Source organism: Panulirus ornatus, chromosome 65, assembly GCF_036320965.1.
Source record: "Panulirus ornatus isolate Po-2019 chromosome 65, ASM3632096v1, whole genome shotgun sequence".
Lineage (NCBI taxonomy): Eukaryota > Metazoa > Arthropoda > Malacostraca > Decapoda > Palinuridae > Panulirus > Panulirus ornatus.
The window spans coordinates 5,091,448-5,114,119 of NC_092288.1; the positions used below are offsets into that span (position 1 = coordinate 5,091,448).

The following is a 22,672-nucleotide window of genomic DNA, read 5'->3' on the forward strand; positions in this document are numbered from 1 at the left end:
TCTTTCATTGGTTTAACCCACCTCGTGAGCCTCACAGTCTTAACTCTTGATTTCTAATCTGATTATCGTATGCTCTGTACATTGTTTACTAATACACTGTTATTAGGATACAGAAACTTCGGGGGCACATCTTTGAAAATGAGATTGTATCAGTACATCTTTAAGAAATGTATGGCATAGCTTCCTTTTTTTAGGAATATGATTAAGGACAAAACATCTTAATCAATGTTCGTGGGTGGAATTTCATAAAGGTTAATGTATAGTCTTATAAAATGTACAACTTCAGAAATAACATATTTGGGAAAGAATGTATTGTAAGGCAGTGGTCTGTCTCTACACTGCTCAATGAATATTCATATAAACAGATCAAAGAATATGGTAATTAAGGTACATTTCATGATATGATAAAAAAGTAGAAGACATAGTTACATGGGGGACATGTAGAAACATCAATTTAGCAATTAGAAAGATTAACTGTGGTACAATAGATACGTCTGATAATAGACTTGATAGATATTTTGCTTCAAGTCCACACCTTACATTATTTGCGCCTCTTAAATCACACTGACTGTTTGTAGGTTATTCTCTCTGAACCATCTGTAAGCTTTCTAACTGTCAACACATTAATCTGGGAGTTTCTGATGCCTTCCTCTATCACAAAATATCCGATGATCTAATGCTGTATTCCTTTATATTCCTTTGCATAACATCAATGATTGATTCATTCTAGGAAAGAAATATTATACATAGATATTTGGAGGACATCTTTTTGAGGATGATCTGATACTCTGTCATCATGAGTATCAAAATTTCTCTCAAAGACAACAGACAAAATTGAATTACGATTCCTGTCTTTCAGAAAATTCACTTGTTTACCAGGCGTCGTAAAGTATGGTACGTCTGTTCTGTTGTCATTTCTGATTCTGGTTTACTAACCGATCCTCCGGGATATGATTCCAAAGTCCAATCATAATATCTAACATAATAAACAAAGTAGTTCAACAATACACAAAAGGAAGCTCTAATCAATGGGGCTACATCTTTCGAAAATGCAATGGTCGGCGGTGGTGGTGCATCTTGTGAAAGGTCTACCGCCGGACTCCACAAAGGGAGGAGGAGGAGGAGGAGGAGTGTGTGAGTGTGTGTGCGTTGCGTCTCTCTCTCCGTCTCCAGCGACCTGAATCATCGGGAGAACATCTTGTAGAAGCCCTCGATCACGGTCTTGGCCGACGACCTTCGGCGGCGAGTCCACCGTCGTCTCACGACGTCTCGATGCAGCTCGGAGAAGGCCGCGTGGATGGCCGGACCCCCGTCGCACGCGGACGTCAGGAAGAGCGAAGCTCCCAGCTCCGCCGCGAGTTCCGACGCCTCGTCTTCGTTCACCTCCGCCAGGTGACCTGTAGGAGGAAGGGAGGGAGTGATGATGACGCAGAGTTCGAGTGGAGATATAGATATAGACGCAAACTGGGCGTAACTCAGACACCTGACGCCACTATACATCGAAATGCTCTTGTGTTTATACTCAAAACAGGGAAGGACGTAGTCAAGAATGTTTACATATGTACTATAAAGATATACTGATGTGATCTGATGTGCTTATATGTACTATATGGAAGTACTGACTTATACAACAGGTGAAAGAGGAGATTTTTCTTAAGATTTGTAGTGAAAAGTAGTGATAAACCCAAAGCTTAGTGTAAAAGCTTATCCGACACAATCATGAGAAATGATATTTCTATCACATTTGATGATGCAACAAACATGGAGGTTGTTCTTAGGTTATTAGAGTTGTAATCTGTCTTAGGCCATAAATGTTGTGAGTTGTCTTAGGTCATAACTGTCGCAACTTGTCCTTGGTCATAAGTGTCGTAACATGTCCTAGGTCACAAGTGTCGTAACATGTCTTAGGTCACAACTGTTGTAACGTGTCTCAGGTCACAAGCGTCGTAACATGTCCTAAGATCGCAACTGTTGTAACACTAAAGACTAAGAGGAGCAGACCCAGGTCGGTCTTGTTGGCGACGATAACACAGGAGAAATTGGGGGTCTGCTTGGCGGCTGAGAGGGTGGCATGGATTGCTGCGATGGTTGAGAAGCTTCGCCGGTCAGTCAAGCTGAAAGTCAGGAGGAAGCCATCCCCCCAGCGCGCATGCGCCTCGTTCACACCCGTCCCTTCCTCCTGTGGTAAACAAACACCATGACAATCTTCGACTACCTCCTCATTTTACGAGTCTCGAGAGGGCATATGGGGGTTTATAATCATGTATCTATGAATAAATCAATCTATATATGTCTCAAGATATTTTTTTTATTTTGTCCTCGCCCTCCCCCTCCTGTAGAAGGCGAGGCAGCAGTGGGTGAAGGAGAAGGAGGACATCACCTGCCCAGCGGTGTCCAGGATGTCCATGACGGCAGGGTCGTCGTCCACAGTGGTATGGTGACGGTAGGACGCCTCCAAAGTGGGGTCGTACTCCCAGATGAACCGCCCCGTCAGTAGTCGTACAACCAGAGCTGCAACCGAGCAACCACAATCATCAACCACTACGGTGCTCTCTCTCTCTCTCTCTCTCTCTCTCTCTCTCTCTCTCTCTCTCTCTCTCTCTCTGTTTACTCCTGTATTCTCCTTAGCTCTCTTTCTACCAGACTGATCTCACTAGTCCGTTGTGACAGACACGACCATCTACCAGGTCACTCTACCATTACATGGACTGGTAGACCACATGGCTAATCATCAACAAGGTTACTGCACGACGGTACGACCCTTGAGCACGACGGTTCTACCCTTGAGCACGACGGTACGACCTTTGAGCACGACGGTACGACCCTTGAGTACGACGGTACGACCTTTGAGCACGACGGTATGACCCCTGAGTACGACCTTTGAGTCTGATGACCTGGCATTTGATCTTACCGTTGAGGGTAATTTCAAACGCCGCGCCATCACTCAATAGTCGTACCTTTGTGGTCGTGGGTCGTACTTTCATATCAACGAGTCGTATCGTCGTGTTCAAGAGCCGTACTGTCGTCTCAGGTGTCGCATTTATCGTGCACTATATTGATTTCAAGCGTATACCGTCATCGTAATTCTAAACCACTGCAGATATAAGTGAAGTTGATTAGATCATATATCAAATGGTATATCAGAATATAAGCATAAAGGAAACCTACAGTGGATATATATAACATACACACATACATTTCATTGTAATTATTCTGTCATGCGTGTAATTCATAGGTGTAATCATTCATCATGCAAGTGATTACTGAATGAGTAATTGGTTTAAGGGTAACGAATCTCGCTTAAGGAAACATTAAAAGGAAAATAGGACAAACCAGATTTGCCAACGGCAGGCGCCCCCAGGACAACGAGTCTTGAGTCTGCATTGGGGGAGTTCTTTTTATGTCCAGCGGAGGACGCGAAGGTAGTGGCGCCAGTCCAGGGAGACAGGTGTGTGGCGGCGGTGATTGTGGTGGTGTTGGAAGGGCGGCCAGCGCTGCTGCTAGTGGTGGTGACAGCGTTATTAGCTGTGGTGGTGTTGGCGACACTTCGCGTGGAGGTGTTGGTGATGGAGGCGGCAGTACGAGTGGTGGTGGTGCTGTTGTTGGGGTTGGTATTAGTGTTGGAGGAGGCGGCAGCAGCGCGGGTGGAGCTGGGACTGGTGTTGGTGGAGAGGGAGGGGATGTGGGAGGGTGGAGTGAGGCGGAAAAGTGGAGAGCTGTGGCTGTGCATTGGGTTATTGGTGGAGCTATGGACAGTGGCGTTGGTCTTGCTGGCGGACGTGCAAGTAGCGGTGCTCAGCGTTGCCGCTGTCGTTTTAGCGGCGGGAGATCTCGCCGAAGAGGCAGCACAGGTCGTGGTGACTGTTGACGTGGTCTTCGCTGCTGGGCAAGTGGACCCACTAGTGGTGGCCACGCCGTGAGGGACGAGGCAAGACGGGGCCGCACAGCCTGTGGCCACGGAGCCGGTGGCCACACAGCCAGAGGCCACACAGCCAGGGGCCACACCTCTGGTGCTTGTGGTAGCTGTGGTGGTGGTGGTAGTGGTAGTAGTAGTTTGTGGTGGCGTTGGTGGACAGCGTTCCCTCAGGTGTAATCTGTAATGACAGTGTTCATTATCCTTCCAGTTATATACACATATATTTACCCTACCTTACATTTCCCTCATTCCCTTACAAACATTTGATCTTGCAGTCTCTTGGGTGAGTGTCGTGCCTAGCCATGTGTTGGGGGGAGAATAGGGTAGGGGTGTGGGTGCTGGGGGAGGGAAAGAGGGAGGAGGAGGAGGAGGAGGAAGGAGTCAAGGGGGTCTGAGTGTTGGAGGAAGGGTGGTGGAGGTGGGGCTCCATAAGCGCACACGTCCGCGTGGTAGGTAGGGAACAAGGCCCAGCCAGGGTCTGAACGTGCCACTAGGTGTTAAGTGGATACAGTGTGGTGTACCGCAAGGACATCACACCACCGCTGTTTGTTGACAGGTGGCTCACTCCTCGCCAGGTCACGGGATTGGCATACGATCCATCTGTACCATGCGTTGTCAAGTATTCGTCTTGCTCAGTTCGTACACTCAGTTCAGTGTCCTTCCGTTGAAGCAGTTAATCAAACTCGAGGTGTAGCGTGAGGTACACCTCCCTAGGTTCATGAGGGGCTGCTCGACTTCACCCTCATTGTTGATTCTAGGATCCTGGTTCGTCAGAGGTTCGTTTCACAGCCCCAATCACGAGGTAAGGGAGACAGTAAGTGCTCATCTCCGCTCCCTTTTACATCCTCAAGTGTTAGAGAGACGAGGCTCAGAGCAATCAAGTTTGCTATGAGGGAAAAGAATCGATGAATTAAATGCTACCAAGAACATGCGTTTCTACTACCACCACTGCTATTACTACTACGACTACCACCATCTCTGCACTCACTCTATCTTCCTAAGCATGATTACCATCACTGGCTACCATCACCATCTTCATTCATTCCACTGTGGCAACTACAGTCATTTATCCACAAATTTCATCATCACCTCCATCATTATCCACTAATTCCACCATTACTTGTATTAAACACCACCAACACTACCTCGAACACCACTACCAGCACCACAATAACCACAATCACCAACCAACCAACCAACCGCACACAACCATACATATTCCTCATCCTCCACACACCATAACCAACCCGGAACCATCCCATGAAACGACCAGTCAGTCCTATCTGCATACCAGATGATCCCTGAATAACATCACAAAGATATCTTTCTTTCCTCCAGATATCAATCACTGCCGTGACTTAGCCCTGTCTTGGCGCCAGAGGGGCGAGAGTAAGAGAGAAGCTTCGCCCCGTCGTGGGAGCACTACTCTTGCAACCTTATGAACACTTGACCATCCTCCGAACAGTTTCATGGGTCGTATATCCTCACTGCAGTTACCTCTTAGATAAACAAAGTTCTATACAACTTCATTCCTGTATCCCGGTTGAAGATGGGACCTCGGACGGGCGTGTAACACCTGCAGAAGGAGGCCATTTGTGGGTTAAGGTAACGTGTAGCTGATTCCACGTATTTGTTTACAGGGATAGATGGCAGACGCTTCTAATCTTTCCCTTGGGACTTTCGCCTTTGAACTACGTCGAGGCTTGACCTGTTTTTGGCACTTTATATACTTGGGAGATGTTCATCAGTACATAAGAAATTAATGAATCACATACCAAACAGAAAGGAACCGTGGAAACAAGTCAAGTGTTCCTATGGTCATAGTTGGAAATGATAAACATCCATTGGCGGTTCGTTCCACAGGGATGGACAGACGTGAGTTTGTGAGAGTCGCCTCTCTGCACCCAGCACTCTACAAGTGTTATGGTTTATACCCTTAACAGTTGACAAGGCTTGTGGAAGAGAACACAGCTACCGCTTCTATGTCAGGAAGGTCGTTTCGCAGGAACTCTTAACTGTATGAGTAAATTGTCGAGATAAATGATATATGCCCAGTGAAGACTATGACAGATACGGACCCTAGGTATGGGCGTGTGTGTGTGTGTGTGTGTGTGTGTGTGTGTGTGTGTGTGTGTGTGTGTGTGTGTGTTTAAAATCAGTCCTTGCAATGGATATCTGGGGGATATATAGATATGCTCTGGACGTCTAAGAAGATATTTAGATGTATCACCATCCGCCACACACGTCCTATCTTTAGCATTACATAAGTGGACATAGTGCGAGGTAATCAGGATATAGATAATGTAGCGACCAGATCCTTCTAGTAATATCCTGTCTTCTGTATCTAGGTGAACAGAGGATTTCCCCTCTTTCTGCTTCCTGATGAGGAAGAAATGGCTGGATGTTATTGCGGGTGACCGAATCAATGATCTCGGTTAGCTTCTGTTGTCTAGTGTGGCTGGGTGGTATATGTATGCTGCGGCCATTCTAGGGCATCACACATCCTCCCGACGAAAGTATACCCTTGAATGCTAAGGTGCGCACGTCGAGGAAGAGGGTTTGTAGCACATTCAGAAGCGTGTCGGAAGCGATGTCTCTAAACTGGAGGCGAAGAACCAGAGTTCAAGGACCGCATCAGGGAAAGCAACCCGGATATAATTGGACCACTGGCGACTAATGCCACTGAAGAGATTGAGAACGAGATCAAATCTGTCGACAGGGATTATAGAGCAACAGGAATAACAGGGATGATAAAGGAGGAAGGAGAAATGACCCACTTTTTTCTAAAAGGTAACATGAAGACTTAGACATTACTGATAAACTCCCCAGGATGGACGAATAGTGAGGTCCTGTTCGTATAGGAAATGATAGATCACAATAACCCACAGCAACTGAGACAGTGAAAGTGATGATATAACAATCAGGCTGGTGAAGGAGGGAATCCACTTCTTAAAAGATGTTAAAGTCCTGATGATGGTTTGTTGACATTAACAGCTCACACGGTGAAGTTATGAACGACAGGGAGGAAATCACTTGAATTTCAGACGTTAATTACCCAATACTTAGAGACAGACAGGTGACCAGCAACATATATATTACTATGACATATGCCAGTTATATACATCACCAGAAACTTAGATATGGCTTGAGTATTGAACTACGATGCAAGATAACTAGATATTTTATCGGAAGAGTTTTCACTAAAATATTTTGAAAGAAATGGGAATAACATACCATGATAACTAGAGTTTGAGTGAGGAAATCATTTGAAAGTACGATTAAGATAACACGAGCACTTGAAGGGAAATCAATAAGAGATACGCCTCCACTATGAACAGTCTCCATGACACAGAATGGTTTATTCTGTTTCCTAAGAACTACGTGTCTTGTTCAGATCTAGAAAAGTATGGTAGAGATGACAGGCCAGTATGGTAGAGATGACAGCCCAGTATGGTAGAGACAGCAGGCCAGGATGGTAGACCAGTGTAGAAAAGATGGCAGACCAGAAGGGCAAAGTATGTCAAGCCCACAAGAGCGGAAGGAGGGAAACACGAGCATAAGGGCGATGCCTAAAGGGTGATGGTATCAGACGTCGTCCTTAATGTTTTAATATTGTAGGCTGATGCCAGCAGCCTCCACCACCACCACCACACCACACCACCACATCACCACACAACCACCACCACACCACCACACCACCACATCACCACACAACCACCACCACACCACCACACCACCACCACATCACCACACAACCACACCACCACACAACCACACAACCACACCACCACCACCACATCACCACAAAACCACCACCACACCACCACACCACCACCACATCACCACACAACCACACCACCACCACCTCCACCACACCACCACATCACCACCACCACCACACCACCACACAACCACACAACCACACCACCACCACCACATCACCACAAAACCACCACCACACCACCACACCACCACAACCTCTACCACACCACCACCACCACACCACCACCACCACACCACCACCACCACACCACCACTACCACAACCACACCACCACCACCACACCACCTCACCACCACCACACCACCACCACCTCTACCACACCACCACCACACAACCACTACACGACGACGACCACCACACCACCACCACCACACCACCACCACCTCTACCACACCACCACCACACAACCACTACACGACGACGACCACCACACCACCACAGTGCGGCGCATCTGAGGTGTCTTGTGGTGTGTGTGTGTGTGTGTGTGTGTGTGTGTGTGTGCGTGTGTGTGTGTGTGTGTGTGTGTGTGTGTGTGTGTGAATACCTAAATCCTTCAAGTCTCAAAAGGTCTTAGTATGACATTTTTTTTTCCTTTTTATTTACCCATGTGTCTGATGTGCCTGGGTGTAGTGGTGAGAAGACCAGTCCTACGAAACGAATGGTTTGGCGTCCTTCTACATACACCTCAGCCAGCCACACACAGACACACACACACACACACACACACACACACACACACACACACACACACACACACACAGTGGGCTAGATAGATATTGTGCTACTGAAATACTCTCAATACTCGATTCACTCCTTCGATATTAGGATGTCCTGCCTCTCTCTCTCTCTCTCCTGCTGTTCCTGTATTGAGTTACCCAGAGAGAGAGAGAGAGAGAGAGAGAGAGAGAGAGAGAGAGAGAGAGAGAGAGAGAGAGAGAGAGAGAGAGAGAGAGAGGCAGGGTTGCTTGTCATATTGACCAAATCTAGAATAACAAAGAGCAAGATTGTATGTTCTTTTGTAAGCAAAGTATAGTCACGATGAACGACGAGACAAAATGATAATAAACACGTTGAACGACACGACAGGATAGATGATAAAGATGATGAACGATAAGACAGGATGATGATAAAAGATGATGAACGACAAGACGACAAAATAAAGCAAAATCCAACGCTTGGTCTGGCCGTCTTGAGAACACTACTTCGCACTGCGATCGCTGATGACGCACGCGACTTCCTCCTCCTCCTCCTCCGCCTCCTCCTCCTCCGCCACGTCATGACAACAATAGCGTCCCTTCAGCCTCCTCTCCTATCACACGCTCTCTTTCTCCTCGCCGTAAATCACCTTCTCTTTCCCCTTACTTCTCACCTGATTCAAGTTTTTCCACACCGATCGTCCCCCATCACCCACACGCGCCTCGACTCTCACTCTCCCATCTGCACTCTTTTTCTCGTACTGAACATATTTCCCTTCCTCTCTCACTCACACTCCTCAACTCTTGCGCTACTCCCCCCCCCCCTCTTCCTCTCCCATCTGCACTCTTTTTCTCGTACTGAACATATTTCCCTTCCTCTCTCACTCACACGCGTCAACTCTCGCTCTATTCCTCCCCCCCCCACCTTCCTCTCCCATCTGCACTCTTTTTCTCGTACTGAATATGCTTCTCCACCCCCCCCCTCTCTCTCTCTCTCTCTCTCTCTCTCTCTCTTTCTCTCTCGAACAACAACAACGAATCTGTAGAAACCTCGTCCTTCCTGCATATGCCTGGTTCATTTCCTCATTCTTTTCATTTGAGATGGCTACGAGTCGTCCTTGTGTTACGTGTGCCTCGGTATATATATATATATATATACACACACACAGCACAGATGAGGCCATCATTGACCTTGATCAATGGCTTCCTTTACACAGAGTGATCGTGTAAACAAACCCTCATCTGATCTGGCCTGGAACTCAAGTCATCGAGAATGTATTTCCAATGTGCGCGTCGTCCCTTCGTTAGAATGAACATATGGCTTGGATTACACCGTCGTCCCGATAAAGATGACCTCACTCGACATGTAATAACAAGAGCCCTTTTTTTTTTTATCGGATGCCAAACGTTAGGAGATCTACGATAAACGTAACCTCGCGTAGAGTTACGAGCTGCTGGTCGTAACGTACGTGGGTGAAGGGGAGGAATACATGTGTGAAAAAAAAAGAGAGAGAGAGAAAAAAAATATGGCCTCCGGGTCCAGCATCTTAAGAATCAAAATGTTCGATTAAAAGTCCTTTTCTTTATTTTACTTCTAGTATTTTTACGTCATACACCTCCTGAAGCCATACTAGACTTTCAAAAGTGATTCGTTCTATTGTTGTGCTCTTCTTTGGGCATCAAGTAAAGTAGGATTCATGGGAAAAGATTTTTAAGGAGGCAGTTAAACATGTACATTGAGGTAGACGAAGGAAATTGCAGACAACAACAGACGACTGGATCCAAAAGTCATGGAATTGAACCAAAGAAAAAATAGAACTGATCATCTATGGTCTTACTTTCAACTACTTTCACTGGCCTATCATTCCAATATATTAACCGTTGGACACTAAGAACTTTGGGCCCGTTTGAAGTCAAAAAGAAAGTTTGAGTTCCTCGTATAAATGTTGTATATATACTGGGGATATCTGACACTTTCCACACTGACTCTCGTTGCGCAGGGAGTGAAAAAAAAAGAAAAAAGAAAAAAAAAAATTTGCCTGTTTTGAAAGAAAAAAGATAAACCATTTTCAGCGCATCAAATTATTTTCCGAAATAGACCGAGGACGCGAGAACAGCTAGGGTGGGCGTGTGGGCGTGTGGGCTGCGGGAGAACTCGACCACCTGAGACGTAAGTCGGATGAGGAAAGAAGGAAAGAAACAAAAAGATTTTGCTTCGTCGGGAAGAGGTAGCGCCAGAGGAGGTAACCAGAGCTGCAGGCAGACAGGAAGGCACCCACCCACCCAAGAAGCGAATCAGCCACCCACCCACCTGCCCACCCACCCACCCACTAAGCCTCCCACCCACCCACCCACCCACCCAGGGAAAAACTAGTTTATCCAGAATATGACACTATGAACAGGCCTTCCAGGTCTGAGCCCCCAGCAGCCTGTAACATGACCGGTCAGAGGAAGTTTTTTTTTTTTTATTTATTATTATCATTTTTTTTGGGGGGGGGTGGTTGTTCTCCAAGGGATGGATGGAGAGAGAGAGAGAGAGAGAGAGAGAGAGAGAGAGAGAGAGAGAGAGAGAGAGAGAGAGAGAGAGAGAGAGAGAGAGCTAGCTGGTGTATGGCAGTGTTAAGTAGACTCCCCACTGAACATATTCCTCAAACTTTGACGACAACTATTTTTTCACGACATGACGTCACCCCTGGACCAACCACCCTTCCCCTCTTTTTTCTTTTTTAAGGGGGCCTTCGAGCTTCGTGGCTGCGCTCCAATCAGAAGCAGGGAAAAGACGGTCTCAACGAGACTGCATTTCCTTTTCGTCCCCCCCCGCCACGATGATGGAAGACCCTCACAAGCGGATGAACTATGATATATCATCGTAACCACACAGTATCATCATCATCAAAGTTCTTTGGCTGAAGTATACACCAAAGGAAGCCATACCCTTCCTTTGGCGCGAGACTCATCCAGCCCACACGTCGGCTCTGGCTTAGGGAAGGCCCAAAGACAAATCCTGTGATGTCTTTGGATAACCCAGAAAACCCATTCACCTGATACGAGACTTTGGCTCGGATCCCAGCAAAAGACGAAGACAAATGAAGGTTTGGCAGCGTGATGTGTTAGTGTGGTCGTGGTGGGTCGTGTCGGTGTTTTATACACACTAGTGCCGAACGGTGGCTGTGTTTATGCAGTCGAAGGGAAGGCGATGAACAAACCTCAACACTTGTTATCATTCAATGACCATTTCATCATTTAAGAGTTCGTGATACCTTCGTTTCAAGCCCGGAATACATGATGTATACGAAATACATGATGTATACGAAATACATGATGTATACGAAACACTAAGAGAAGTGTTCAATATGTTATTAGCCAGCATGTCCGAGGAGAAAATACAAGGAGTCATTTCAAGTCTAGCGGAAGAAAGAGAGTCTCTTTTTAGGGCAACCTCACACCACTGAGTCTTGCTGTCCGGTAATCCCATCCCACTGAGAGAGGTCATTTTTGCATATTCTCACGCCATTGGGGGATGTGGCGGGAGGGAGGGGATGTGTTTTGGATCGCTATCTAAGAGGGAGAGATGGTGCCTTCATAAGCATCATGTTTGATGTTTGTCATCACATCTTGAGTATGTCTTCACGTCTCTCAGATTTATGTATTCATGTATCCATCATTTGCATATATTCTCTTGTATTCTGAGTCACGTCTTATCATCTGCGTTTTCTCTATGCTTATGAAGTGTTTACGTTTCTTTATCATCATGTTTTCCTCTTCTTTTCGTCTATGTCTTCGTGACCTTCCAGATGACTAAGTATTATCCATATTTTCAAACGTCTGCTCATGTTCGTGGGTCTTGGGCGCGACCTGACGTCCATTGCAAATCCTTGGGGGTATTGTGTTGGTCCTTAATGCATTGTAAACAGCTGAGGATAAACAGCAAAGGTGAAACAGTATTGACACACGGTAACCCGCAGGGAGGGAAGGGTACATGAGTCAGCCAGAGAGCATAATGACCTAGAAACAGCTCGATGGGCAAAAAAGGGTAGAAACATGGGGCCAGAAAGGCCTTGTAAGACGCCACACACGTCATAACATTTCCCCAGCCAGTTTCTGGGATAACTCATGGGATATATACTCACCCAACGGGGCCTCCCAGCCCCCCCGGGGTCTTGTAAAAACACACACGGGTGTATTGATGTTAGCTGAACGGTCACCTGGGGGAGTAAACCCTGGCGTGTTCATGTGGGGTGTGGGGGAAGGGTAGCGAGTAGCGCCACACATCCCCTCATCCAACCAACCCCACACACACAGTTGCCATCTAGGGATGATAACAGGTGACTGGCGCATTGCCCACACCTCACAGTCGGTCAACAGTCGACGAACTGACGGTCGCCTCGCCTGAGAGAGAGAGAGAGAGAGAGAGAGAGAGAGAGAGAGAGAGAGAGAGAGAGAGAGAGAGAGAGAGAGAGAGAGAGAGAGAGAGCTGAGAGAGCTGACTCTCCCAGCGTCCTCAGCCTCCACCCATACACGGTGCTACTCAGCGCAACGAATAGTTCTTGACTCTCCCTCAAAAAATTCTCAGCTGAAGAGAAAATCACTTCGTCCCTACAAACCCCATACCCACCCCCCAACCTACACACACACACACACACACACACACATACACACACACACACACACACACACCCACACACCCACACACACACACCCCACGAGCCAGCACCGCATCTTTGCAACTTCACCACACGCCCTCGGGCCGAGAAATGGGCTCATCCTACCCACAATACTGGACCAGCGACGCGAGATTGCCGTTGCAATCCTTCCCCTTACACAGTCCTCAGCGAGGGAGGGAGGGAGGCCAGCGTCGGCGGCGGGGGAGGAGGAGGACCGGCAGCAGTAAAGACGGCAGCACAAAAGAGTTGAGGATCGCACGCTGATAAGGGGCGACCCAGTGGGAGATACTGTGCTTTGGCCGGTCCCAGAGAGAGAGAGAGAGAGAGAGAGAGAGAGAGAGAGAGAGAGAGAGAGAGAGAGAGAGAGAGAGAGAGATGAAGAAACTGGTGACCGGATTTGAGAAGCCACAATTCTCTTGCCTGCTCTTCCGTGGTGACTTCGCCCACTTCAATGGAGTGTAGCTGTGGTGTGACTTCGCGACACACTAAAGTATACCGAGATATGATACTCACGATGGGGCAGAGTATACTGTGTATACCAGACGACACAGGGAGGTATATTCCACTGTAAACTCACATCGCTACAGAGCAAACAGTATTCTCCGTCCTGTGTACCAAAGTATACTACTACTACATGACTCCAGAATATAACAGGGTATACTACGGTGTAAACCTCACCACATAACGAAGTATACCCTTAAGATCGTTGACGAGGGGAGGGGGATACTGTAGTGTATCGTCTTGACGGTATACCCTAATATCACAACGTGTGGCTCAGAATATGGCTTATGTACAACACTCTTACAATACCCTTCAAAGCCTCCGCCGACGTCTGGCTTCCACACACACACACACACACACACACACACACACACACAACCTTAGAATAACAACCTCTTTAACACAACACTACCCTGTTCGTCTTTGGCATCTGCGAACTGTTGAAAAGTATGTGGGTGTGACTGTGTATTAGCGGTGTGTGTATATGTGAGTGTGGTGTATGTATCGCTGTGTAGGTCAGTACTCCAGTATGTGTATGTAAGTGGAATCTACAAGTTAGCTGTGTTTGGATAAAGGTGTGTATAATGCACATGGTAGTGAAGTGAGTGTGTGTGTGTGTGTGTGTGTGTGTGTGTGTGTGTGTGTGGCAAATGAGATCTATATACGCATGTATTTTCATGGGTGCAAGTGATGTCGTGTATGCTACTTTCTTTGCGCTTTGTGTAAGACCGACTGGAGCTTCGGAGAGAGAGAGAGAGAGAGAGAGAGAGAGAGAGAGAGAGAGAGAGAGAGAGAGAGAGAGAGAGAGAGAGAGAGAGAGAGAGAGAGGTATGAGGTTAGCGATAAGCAACAAATAAATCTATAAACAGCTTGGCTAAGTGAGGGAAGCTTCAAGTGTGACCCTCCACCATCCACCCCCTCCACCAGACTGAGCTGTGTGAGTTGTAAGAAGGATGTGCAGTGGCTGGGGCTGGGGGCGCCGCCCGCCCGCCGCTGGAGAGGGACTCCTGGCCTGAAGGAGTGAGTGCTCACAGGTCCTTGAAATGATGATACGGTCGGAGGACGAGGAAGGTCATTAAGGAGAGAGAGAGAGAAAAGGAGAATGAGAAATAAAGATCAGGGAATGCATAAACATCTATGTAACATAACTACATACGTAACTAAAGAAAGTATAGCAAAGAGAGAAAGAGAGTTCTCTCTCTCTCTCTCTCTCTCTCTCTCTCTCTCTCTCTCTCTCTCTCTCTCTCTCTCCCACATATAGAGGGGAAAAGAAAAAATAGACATTTTAGAAAATCATATCCTAAAGGAAGACGCAGATGCGTTCTTGGATTTGAGAAGGATTCCATAATACCTTGACAATGACCCTCTCAAGGGGAGGCTTGAGCAGTTGTTGACGCCCACACCTGCAAAGAGAAGAGCTCTCGTGTAAACAAACACGACTCAGCTCCAGAGAGGAGAAACGAAAGAAAGAAAGAAAGAAAGAAAGAAAGAAAGAAAGAAAGAAAGAAAGAAAGAAAGAAAGAAAGAAGTGATTTACTCTTGGCGATTCATAACAACAAGAATTTCTTCTTCACTGTAGTCGTGAGGTTGGGTGGAGTGGGGTGGGGTGGGGCTGACCTCCTCTGATGAGCCAATATAACGGGATAAATACTAATTCAATTTACTGCTCTCTTGGGGGGGTTGCGGCGGGGGGTTCGAACCCTTAATTAATACGCCGACATGTCTGGTTTTTTATATTCTGAAAGAGAAACAAATCATCTCTCACGTGATATAGGAAGGGTAGAGGGTACAGGTGGGGAAGAAAAGGTTTGCCTCAGTGTGAGGGGTAGAGGTGAGGTGGAGGGTAGGAAAGGCTTGCCTCATTGTGAGGGGTAGAGGTGAGGTGGGGGAGGAAAGGCTTGCCTCATTGTGAGGGGTAGAGGTGAGGTGGGGGAGGAAAGGCTTGCCTCATTGTGAGGATAGAGGTGAGGTGGGGGAGGAAAGGCTTGCCTCATTGTGAGGATAGAGGTGAGGTGGGGGAGGAAAGGCTTGCCTCATTGTGAGGGGGTAAAGGAGGAATGCTTGCTTTAGTGTGACTTTTAAGTATCAGTCCTTAAAATAGTTCTCTTGCATACTCTCTCTCTCTCTCTCTCTCTCTCTCTCTCTCTCTCTCTCTCTCTCTCTCTCTCTCTCTCACTCACACGGGACTTAAGGGCGGGTTACGTAACCACCTTGACCTCTCTGCCCGACATCACGTACGACCCCTGGGAACCAACTGATGACGTAATTGCCGGTAAGATCAGGGACGACCCTCGTCAGAGCTTGTTTGTTTCGTCGACAGGCGCAAGGGAACGGATGGGGGGGGGGGGGGGGCGCTTGCGCTTGCGCACGGGGGAGGGGACGGGATGAGGGAAGGGGCGGGAAGGGGATGGGTGGGGTAAGGAGGAGGAGGAGGAGGAGCTGGTAGGAAGAGGGGGAGGATGTGTGGGCGGCAAAGGCAAGATGCCAATGATCGTCCCTTGAGACAGGTCGTGCAGCAGACCACAGACCAACAACAACAACAACAACAACAACAACAACAACAACAACAACAGCTTCCTCCATACAATGACAACCCCTGACTCACAACCTAGCGAGGTGTAGACACAACCTAGTCAAACCAATCCTAGCCAACCAAGTCTAGCCAAGTCATACCAACCTATCCAAGTCAAGTCGGATTCTAATCAACTCTGGCCACTTTCTAGCCAATCTGTGCTTACACTTGTCCTCCCAATGGTTCCCAGAACACCACATATGTTTGTATTATAGTAGAGAACCGTGCGATAGGTTTGTGTGACTAAGTAACATGTAACAGTTGCAAAAGTTTCATTGGAAATTTCACGGATGATGAGATTAGAATTTGAATTTACGGTATAAAGTCAATACAGCTGAATATATTTGTCTGGCTATTCGAAGCAACTTACGGATATCAATAAGAAATCTAAACGATTGTTAGCCATTCGAAAAAAGGGCTCCTCGTATGGGTGACATTTACAGATTCGTAAGACAGTCTATGGATATCTGAACTAGTTTATAGACGTTTACAACTCTCTCCAGGAATCTAATGCCATTCTTAGATACATGAAATGCATTTCGGAACTCCGAAATGTTCGAAGGATCCTTCAATACACTTGCGATCTCGGAGAACAGTAGCGGGCTCTCACAGACCAACGCTCAGCCAACATCAGACGTGGTACTTCTGCACTTCAGGAGCGAAGCTAATTTGTCCTTCAGCTATAAGGCCAACGACCTTAACTACCATAATCACCATTCTTGTTCCAGAAGATTTCAAGAGTACCCAAAGCGTGTCCATACCAGCTCACGAGCGAGGGAGGCAAATCCTGCAGGACTGGTATGACGTGCACTTGATTCCTGCAGGAGTGGTGAATATACTTTCACATGCCAGATAGACTGGATCGAGCAGGATCTAACAGTAGATTTGATGCTTTGGTTGTTGTTCAAAAGATACATTTCTTGATTAATAGACGTGGCTCAGTTTCGTCTTGAGTTAGAGACCTGTTGAATCTGATTTGATTTCTATCAGCTTTTGAACTGGTTAATTAAGGACTTTTTAAGTCTGTGTGTGTGAGAGAGAAAGAGATGGAAATCGACATAGTCCCTAAGTCTGTCGCCTGGGTCTTAGGAAAATAGTTAAGGAGATCAACTGTCTACTGGCAAATATAAGGCCTGAATTCAAGTTCATGTATATAGGAATAACCGACAATCTGTTCACATCTTACTTAGGGCCAAAACCAGAATATGTTTCTCAGGTTTGGTCACCGCACCTAAAGAATGATAAGAGTTAATCGAGAAGGTCCAAACGAACGCAAAAAAAAAAAGGGGGGGGGTACTGGACTGAAGAGAGGTGAGTTACGGGGAAAGGCTAGAAGACTTAAATTTGGCCCACTTAGAGAACTTAAATTTGCCCCACTTGGAAGAGAGAAGAGCGAGAAGTAACCTGATCACAGCCTTAATGTTTTTGAAACAATTGATGACATCGACACTGAACATTTCGAAAGGTGTGGGAATGAGACAACTACATGACCTAACCCTGAAATCAAGCACGAAATCAATCCACGACAGTAGTAGATGAATAGAATTAAATGACTGAAGACATAATTAAGGCAACCAACACACGAAAATTAAAGGAGTATAATGGTAAAAAATGGTCAAGAGAAGGACCCCCTTCCACGAGTGTAAAACTCCCTCCCCGTACAGTACAATAAGGTAGCTACATGTAGGTAATTACACACACACACACACACACACACACACACACACACACACACACTTAAAAAAAGAACCCATCATAGACTGAAAATAACTAAGGAAAACAGAGACAGAAACGACACGAAAGCATGAACAACACTGCTGCATGAAAATAGATAGAGTAAATAAAGTGAGAAACCTGAGGAAGATTATATCAACAAACTGAGAAGGTTCAGCTTGGGCTAGGTTGGAACAGTGAGGAAATACACAAATGATCGTAACTCTGTCTGTGTTGTAGACCAATGTTTGTTTACACGTGAGTGGTCAGGCTGGTGGGCCAACAGTTGCTGTGGGGAAGGTGTGTGTGTGTGTGTGTGTGTGTGTGTGTATATGTGTGTAGTGAGTACGTGCCCACGGATGCGTCCTGGAGAGGTGTTGATTCCACGTTACATTTCCCGTGAGGTGTAGTAAGTTGCCTACGAGTTGTGTGTCAGTGTTCGCTGCTTCGTTCCTCGTCTCTCGTTGTCTCGTGTTTTGATCCGAGACACGCGGAGACAATTATGGATTCTGAAGTGATATATAACTTCAAAACGATAGCATTTGTCGTTTATCATGATGTACTTTTACTCCCTTCAGGCGTGGGATTTGAACACTGAATTCTGATCTGATCGAGAGGGAGACGAGTCTAAAGCTGAAAACTTTTGTATCATCAAAATGAAACATTGTCTGATCTGGAACCGCTTCGAACACCGTTACGAAGCTGTCACTTGTCTGGCCAAGTGTGTAACCAGCAGCAGGGATCCGAACACCTGGTTTGATATCGAGATATTGTTTACTGAACACAGGACGTCCTTTCTGAATGGGGAAGATATCTAAGAAAAAGAAACATATACCCTTGTAACTACCATCCAAACGACTGTGAAATGTTTCGAACTGTGGCACAGGTGGTTCAGTCGAGTCGAGAGGTACTCGAAGCAAGAGAGGGTTCGTTTCGAAGGAGGAGGAGGAGGAGGAGGTGGTGTGTGCGTACACACGTCCAGGGGCGGCCCGGCCAGAGTGCTCTGGACCTTGCTCACTGCGGCGACTTATATACTCCCCGAACTCGATCTTCTCCTTAAGACTCCTCTCTCTCTCTCTCTCTCTCTCTCTCTCTCTCTCTCTCTCTCTCTCTCTCTCTCTCGCCATCCTACCTCGGCTGCAGAGAGAGAGAGAGAGAGAGAGAGAGAGAGAGAGAGAGAGAGTCCGTCAGCCGGTAGCGTGGTATAATCTCATTAGGCCAAGCTAAGGATGGTATTGGTTCGATCTACCCCCACACGAGAGAGATCGACCCAGTTCGTTAAGTCGATGCTAACATCATCATCATCATCATCATCATCATCATCATCATCATTGGGTTTTACAAAGGCTTCAGGGGTTCTTCAGGGAAGCGGATTGGATGTGTGGGGGAAGGGAGATGGGGATTCGTAGAGTTATGGTTCCTGTGTGGAGGTAGATGGTGATGGTGGTGGTGGGAAGGGGGAATGGGCGTGGGTAGGGTCGATGCGATGGCGAGGGTGATAGTGCGTTGGTTTTTTTTTTTGGGGCTGATGGTTGTGATGATAATAGTGTGGTTGTCGTGATTCTAGTCCATGGTTGTTATTGTTGTTGTTGTTGTTGTTGTTGTTGTTGTTGTTGTTGGGGTGATAAGTGTATTGTGTTGGTGAGGGTGTTGAATCTGTTGGAGACACTGGTGGTGATGGTGGAGATAGTAATGGTGGTGATGGTGGTGGTGGTGACGGGCAGGAGAAGGAGGAGGAGGAGAAGGAGGAGGATGGTTGGAGAGCAAAAAGGAACCTGTGTTACTCATGGTAAGGATTTCCTTCAAAGCAAACAAGTTCTGCTTGATACAGATTATCTTGAAGATTTGGAAGAACATTGTCATGACGTATGCAAATGAGTCAATTACATGACCAGTCTGTTCATCCCTTTCTTAGGTCAGGGGTCGAACCCCCTGACCCAGCGGGGCTTGATGGTGGAAATACTTCAAAATGTTATGAACTACATAAACCTCTGAGTAGCGAATTGAATGAGCAATTAGCATACGTCATCTCTACGTCAGAGTCGTTAGCAAGCAATGTCGTGACTTTCTTTTGCAAGGAATTCGAGTCAGCAATGTTTACGGTCTGCTAGTCAGGTATATCATATATTTATAACCCTCATGTTATATCCTGGAAACACCTGTCACGTATAGGAAGGCCACGTGTGTGTGTGGGAGAATCCAACATACGTAAAACACCTGTAAACTCTGAAGTTAATGAAGCGTCTGTTATGGATACTTCGCTTTGAATTCCTCTGTAGCAACATGACCTCAGAGTGTTTACGCTCCTGTGAGGTGGTGTCATTCTTGAAGGAAGAGTCGACCAATGTCTTTAATAAACTTAATAATTATTATCGTTTTACATCCTTTCTTTCCAAGGTTTGGGCAGCTATCTTTACGGCGAAAATGAGCCTAAAGTCGAGTTAAAGAAGAGGTCATTTGGTAAAAGATAAGATCTGGAGCCTTTTGTGCTTCTGTGAGACTAAGAAGCTGATTTGACTTTCATAAACAATTGTTTATTTGAACTACGTCTCCCAATCTAGCCTGACGTAACCCTGTGTATGTCGCAAGTTCACCTACGAGATGCAGCTACGTGACGTATTGTCTCTATTTATATATTACGTTCGTCTTGGTCGGCCACAATTCATGACTTACATCCTCTGCCCAGGTCAAGACATTGCCAAGATGCAACTTGAAACTGACACTCGCTTGTCATTAATCATTAAGAGACAGATGAGTGGAATTACTCCCTTTTTTTCTTCTTTCCGTTACGGTTGATTAGAAATGAATTTCAGTATGGTACTTTTATATATGTACCAGTCTCTTCATACAGGATGAGAGGAGGTTTGATGAAGACATAGATATCTATCGGTTCTTCCATCTAATCCATGAGTTAATCGATAGACTGAGATTCCATCTCTACTCCACTTATGACTGAAAACACCAGCTATGACCACCTGTTTCAAAATGAAGTTTTGATACCGAATATGTGGGGGTGTAAATTTGTTCGTAAAGAATTGAAAAGATATTTTGAAATAGTAGCTTTGAGCCAGAACAAAGTCAGTCTTCGGAAAACTCACACACACATACACACACACACACACACACACACACACACACACACACACACACACACACATATGGGCTCTCGAGGTGTAGTGGTTAGCAATGTTGACCATGATTCACGCAAGGGGACGCCAGGTACGAATCCAGGACGCAAACACATGTACGATACGTATATATCGACCTATCACCATATGAATCCTTCTGTTTACTTCTAATAGCTACATACTGATTATCTGCTACTGTTAGTGTATCGAAACTACAAAAGAAAACAAAATCTTCTCCTACTACACTCCCACACTGTGTTATCTACACCCATTGCACCTCTACAAAGAATTATTACTCTTGACTAAGTGTATCCTCGCTCTACACACATGTGTGAGGTGTAGAATCATGTTTCATCGTCTGGTGTCGTACATTACACCATGACAATACCTGACTCTACACCCCTCTGTCAGGCTCAACACATGTGTGTTCACACCCACTACCATACGACACAGGTGTAGATGTTTACCTTAGTGTATCAGGCTGGGGCCACATCAAGGCGTGTAGGAACAGTGAAGTGTAGCAGTCGCTCTTCAACAACAACGTCTGCTATTTCATCGGTTGCCTTAAGATCAGCGTTACATCAATACAGTCCTCGGCGTAGGCAACGGGTTGTTGATACTTCATCAAGCCTGTACCATAAGTCGAACGGGTACAGAATACAGATATCACAGTCATATTTTCTTCTGTAGTCATATCACATCACTTCTTGTATCCTCTACCCTTGTATACATATATACATATGTATAACGCTATATGTATGATAAGAGGTTCAAGGGCCTATGTGAGAGGTCGAGAAACAGACACTCAAAGCACTGAAGTTCACTGTTACCAACCATACCATACCACTGGTCCTCATCCTAGCGTCACACTGAATCATGATACGGTCTTGCACCGGTTCGGTCACTCCTTCGAAGCTTCGAAATGTCCCTCAAATGCTTCAGGGCGTTCGAGACGACACAAATGCACAGATTCGTTTATTCTTTATTTCTATACATTCCCATGATCTATAGGGCTTAGGGTGCAGTGAAGACCGATGAATTAATACTCTAAATTCATGAATTCCGAGTTTGATGAGCCCCCTAAGACCTGTAATGGGTCTAAAAGCCAGGAAGATAAGGGATAACCTCAGATCTCTCAACCTCGTCGGTAGGTGCGAGTTAGCAGTTACGAATGCAGAGACAAATGTCGACCCGCATTTGCTTAAAGGTGCGACACAGGGAGAGCAGAGCTGTGAGAGGGTCGTCCTCTCCCTCTGGTGGCAAGAGGTACACTGCTGCCCGACCGACCCAGCCACCACCACCGCTGCTGCCACTCACCCACACGGAGGCCAAGCACAGTGCCCAACGCCAGGTACACAGGTGCGCGTCCGCTTGTGCTGTTTACCTGCTTGTTAGTACCAATTTGTGCATAGGAGAAGGAGCCTTGTTTGGTGAACTGTTATTATCGCTGGTGTGCCAGGAGCCTCAGTACATTGCTAGGAGCCTCAGTACATTGCTAGGAGCCTCAGTACATTGCTAAGAGCCTCAGTACATTGCTAGGAGCCTCAGTACATTTCTAGGAGTCTCAGTACATTGTTAGGAGCCTCAGTACATTGCTAGGAGTCTCAGTACATTGCTAGGAGCCTCAGTACATTTCTAGGAGCCTCAGTACATTGCTAGGAGCCTCAGTACATTGCTAGGAGTCTCAGTGCATTGCTAGG

General features: G+C 46.4%; 1 protein-coding gene across 1 annotated transcript; it reads right to left on the bottom strand.

Moving 5' to 3' along the window:
- Positions 1–124: 124 nt before the first annotated feature.
- Positions 125–22,253, bottom strand: LOC139746426 (uncharacterized). The gene is made up of 5 exons (XM_071657660.1): positions 21,440–22,253; positions 3,334–4,094; positions 2,381–2,511; positions 2,002–2,179; positions 125–1,397 (listed from the first exon to the last, which is right to left on the bottom strand). The coding sequence occupies exons 1-5, from the start codon at positions 21,463–21,465 to the stop codon at positions 1,183–1,185; spliced, it is 1,311 nt and encodes a 436-aa protein (XP_071513761.1). The 5' UTR covers positions 21,466–22,253; the 3' UTR covers positions 125–1,182.
- Positions 22,254–22,672: the final 419 nt, after the last annotated feature.